General features: G+C 35.5%; 1 protein-coding gene across 1 annotated transcript; it reads left to right on the top strand.

Moving 5' to 3' along the window:
• The first annotated feature begins 119 nt into the window (after positions 1-119).
• Positions 120-3,227, top strand: LOC126716955 (uncharacterized). Its single transcript, XM_050418023.1, has 7 exons — positions 120-604; positions 912-989; positions 1,095-1,237; positions 1,382-1,452; positions 1,831-1,926; positions 2,533-2,625; positions 2,753-3,227. The coding sequence occupies exons 1-7, from the start codon at positions 167-169 to the stop codon at positions 2,833-2,835; spliced, it is 1,002 nt and encodes a 333-aa protein (XP_050273980.1). The 5' UTR covers positions 120-166; the 3' UTR covers positions 2,836-3,227.
• Positions 3,228-3,438: the final 211 nt, after the last annotated feature.

The raw sequence follows: 3,438 nt of genomic DNA, 5'->3' as shown, positions 1-3,438 counted from the left end.
TTTTTTTTTGGGTAAACACGTGTCACCATGTGTGACCTAATTCGGACCCAAAAAAAAAAAAAAAAAAAATGCCAAACTTCAAGCCGTAACCCCTGCAATTCAGTTACTAACATATATGGATATATATCCCAACTTACACACAGACAGAGGGATAGAGAGGGAGGGGATGGGCAAGGCCTCTCTCTCTCTGAGACTGACCATCCTTCTTTCTCTCTCTCTCTCAGCTTCATCATTTCCATTCTTTCACAAGCCATCTTCGCCTTCAACTTCCACACCCAAAGCCACTCCTTCAGACTTGCTCTCAATCCTTGGACCCAAATCCCAGTCCTCCAAAATCAAACCCCTCGTTGCCCACGACCTCAATTCCTGTCTCAAATTCCTTGTTCCCTTCACTCCTACAATCCCCAAACTACGGTCCAGAAAGTGCTTGACAACTAAAAAAGATTTGGGTTTGGCAAGAATTGGTGCATCAGATCAAAAAAGAGAGGTAGATGAGCTCATTTGGTGGCCCCCAGAGCCGGTTCTCGAGCTTGCTCGCCTTGCTGTTGATTCTGGTGGTGACCCTGCTGCTATTCAACGAGCTCTTGATCCCACCGTGATTGCTGTGAGTTCTTTTTTCATGGGTTCTGTTTGTTATTTACATGAATGACCTTGTTTGTAGCTTTGAATTTGAGTCTGCTTGGTAATGTGGATATTGTTTTATAAAGTTTTTGGCTTATTCTCAATTGGGTCAGTGTCAAATGTATAAATTTGTGTATGTGTGTATGATGGTAATCTAAGAAACTGGTAAAGGATTTTTTTTTTTTTTTTTTTTTTAAGTCATTTTCTTTTTGTTCGTCTTGGTTATTGCTAAAATTGAAAGAATCTGTAGAAGATTGATGAGTAAACCTTACTTCCTTTAGATCTAATAGGTTCCTGATGTTGAAGGATCAAAAGAGAACCGATGTGAGTTGACCAGAACACCGTATGGGAGACGCTTCATAAGTGAGGTTTGTATTGCAGTAATAATATTTCAATTGCTTTACAGGATCATAGGCACAAAAAATGTCCCCTAATTTTTTATTTAATCTGGAATTTTTTTTATTAAATGGCAGGAGTTGAATCTGTATCTTGAATTTTTATTTGAAGTGATTGCTGCCCGGGGTCCTACCATTGGGCTGACCATATCCCTAAACCGCTACGATTTCTTTCACGGCCACCTCTTTCTTGCCATAGACACAGGACGACTTGGTATATTGTAAGTTGTCATTGTTCTTATCATGCCATTCTTTTACAACTTTAGTGCCAAAAATGGTTGAGCTTAAATAAGATGTAATTTTGGTATAAACAAACTTCATAAACGATGATACACCTTATAACATCAGAACTTTATGTTTGTCAGGTTTCATGCCAAAGAATACCCAGCATATGATAAAGAAGTGTTTCCATACAATATGGGTTTTTGTCAAAAAGGTTAGAGTTGCTGGATAACACATTTGATCAATGTTCTTATTAGAGTCTCATTACATGCATCATTTTCAAATCTGCTACTTTATTATATTGGCTCTGTATAAAATGTTAGAATCATTAAACTTTCTCTCTTGCAAAGGGAGGTTTAAAAATACAATTTTAAAACAAAGCTATCATAATTCTTCCGTTGGTACTTTTTATGAACATTTCTTCAAATGTTAAAACAATTACAATCAGTCAAATCAATTTGTACTTTTGTAGACCATGTCACTAGCAAAAGATGAATAATTGCTAACTTTTAATATTTAAACTTTAAAACATAAGACTTTGGAAATTACCGCCTTTTTGTGAGGTTGTGCTAATATCAGTGTAATCTTTCAGGTTCTAATGTGAAATATGATGACTCAATGAACTTGCGAAATATTCTATGGCTGGCTCCATTGCCAAGCAATTCCACTAAAGCTTGGGTCGCACCAGGTACATTTCCCAACTTAACCAAAGCTGAAAAAAGTTTGTCATGTCTGCATTTGATCAACAAATGCATTTCCAGTCCTTGATAACCACAACTTTTGTAGCTTATAAACATAAAAACTTTATCATGTATTTTTCCAATTGTTTGAAGTACCACCAAGAGGGATCCAAGCCCCAAGAAGCCAAAACTATGCTAGTAAAACAATGTCCAGATTATGAATTTTTCCAATGCTTATTAGCAAGATGCCTATGTGCACAGAAATGTTCATTCTCTGTTACTCTGGTAGTTATGTGCATTTCATAGATTATTTTGGTCCAAAATCATTGAATAGTTGACTTGGTTCTTTATGCTGCACTGCCATATGTAATATTTTTGTTTAAGCCTCATTTTTTAAACGTCCTCACGGATTATATAAATAGGTATCTTTGAGTTTATACGCATACATTTTTTTTATTCCTGGAGGTGGGGGGTCAGGAAGATGTATCCTCAGTTTCTTAGATTTCAAAGGAACCATGATCTCCTTTTCTATGTTCCATGGAACTCAAGTGAATTCAAAGATCATTGCTTTTGTCACCAAGATAGTTAATTTGGCTTTGGTATTGATTTTACAGGTGTCCTGGTGGTGCTGGATGCCCGCCCAGAAGGTATCATATATAGAGATCTCATTCCTGAATATGTAAATTTTGCAAGGACCATATATGAAGGTTTGAGTTTCTGCTCATCTTTTCTATACCACAATGGTTTTGAAAATTTAGACATTTTTACTATATTTGTTGATTATGTTTGGTTTGGAAGGAATAAATGAACGCAAGTTTGGTTGATATTTGCCAGATGATCTTGGAGATGTTGCAGTTGATGTGAACTACTTGGATGTAGGAGATGCAATTCCAGATTATCAAATTTTCATTTGCTGATGCTCTTCTCAAGGTATACAGTGCTTGGTTTGCCTTGGCATGATTTTATGCAAAACCACCAACCGCCTTGTGATCTGCCATGTGTAAAGTGTAAACATACCCTTTTTATTTATTTTTATTATATATATATATATATATATTTTCTGTTGATAAAAATCTGTAAACTTACCAATTAAAAGAAAGGACCATAAAATCTCTGAACTTTCTCTCAACATTGGGATGCCTTGTTTTTTCTGTACTTATTGTCTGGGTTTGTCAGTTTTGGCAATTCATGCAAACAAAAGAAACTGTGATTCAAAGTATGGCTGTACTAAATCCCTCACCCCCTCTCCAAATTCAGTATTGTGGGAATGGATGGCATAGGTGTCAGAATTGGACATGTATCTCTTCAATTAATTGTCATTTGTCACTAGAAGTCTAGAACAACATTTCATTTACTTTTAGTTACTATTTACTTATTTTGAATACTGATTTATGTTATATAACTTCTTTTGGAAGTTATAAAGTTTCTTTTCAAACAATCATAATTTACCCTTGTGTTTTTCCTTTGTCCTTTTCTTGACACCCCCTTTAAACTTTTAGGTAAGTAATATTTTGATGGGT

This window comes from Quercus robur, chromosome 3 (assembly GCF_932294415.1).
Source record: "Quercus robur chromosome 3, dhQueRobu3.1, whole genome shotgun sequence".
In the NCBI taxonomy this organism is placed as follows: Eukaryota; Viridiplantae; Streptophyta; class Magnoliopsida; order Fagales; family Fagaceae; genus Quercus; species Quercus robur.
The sequence above is the reverse complement of the archived record's forward strand: the minus strand, read 5'-3'. Positions and strand labels throughout refer to the sequence as shown.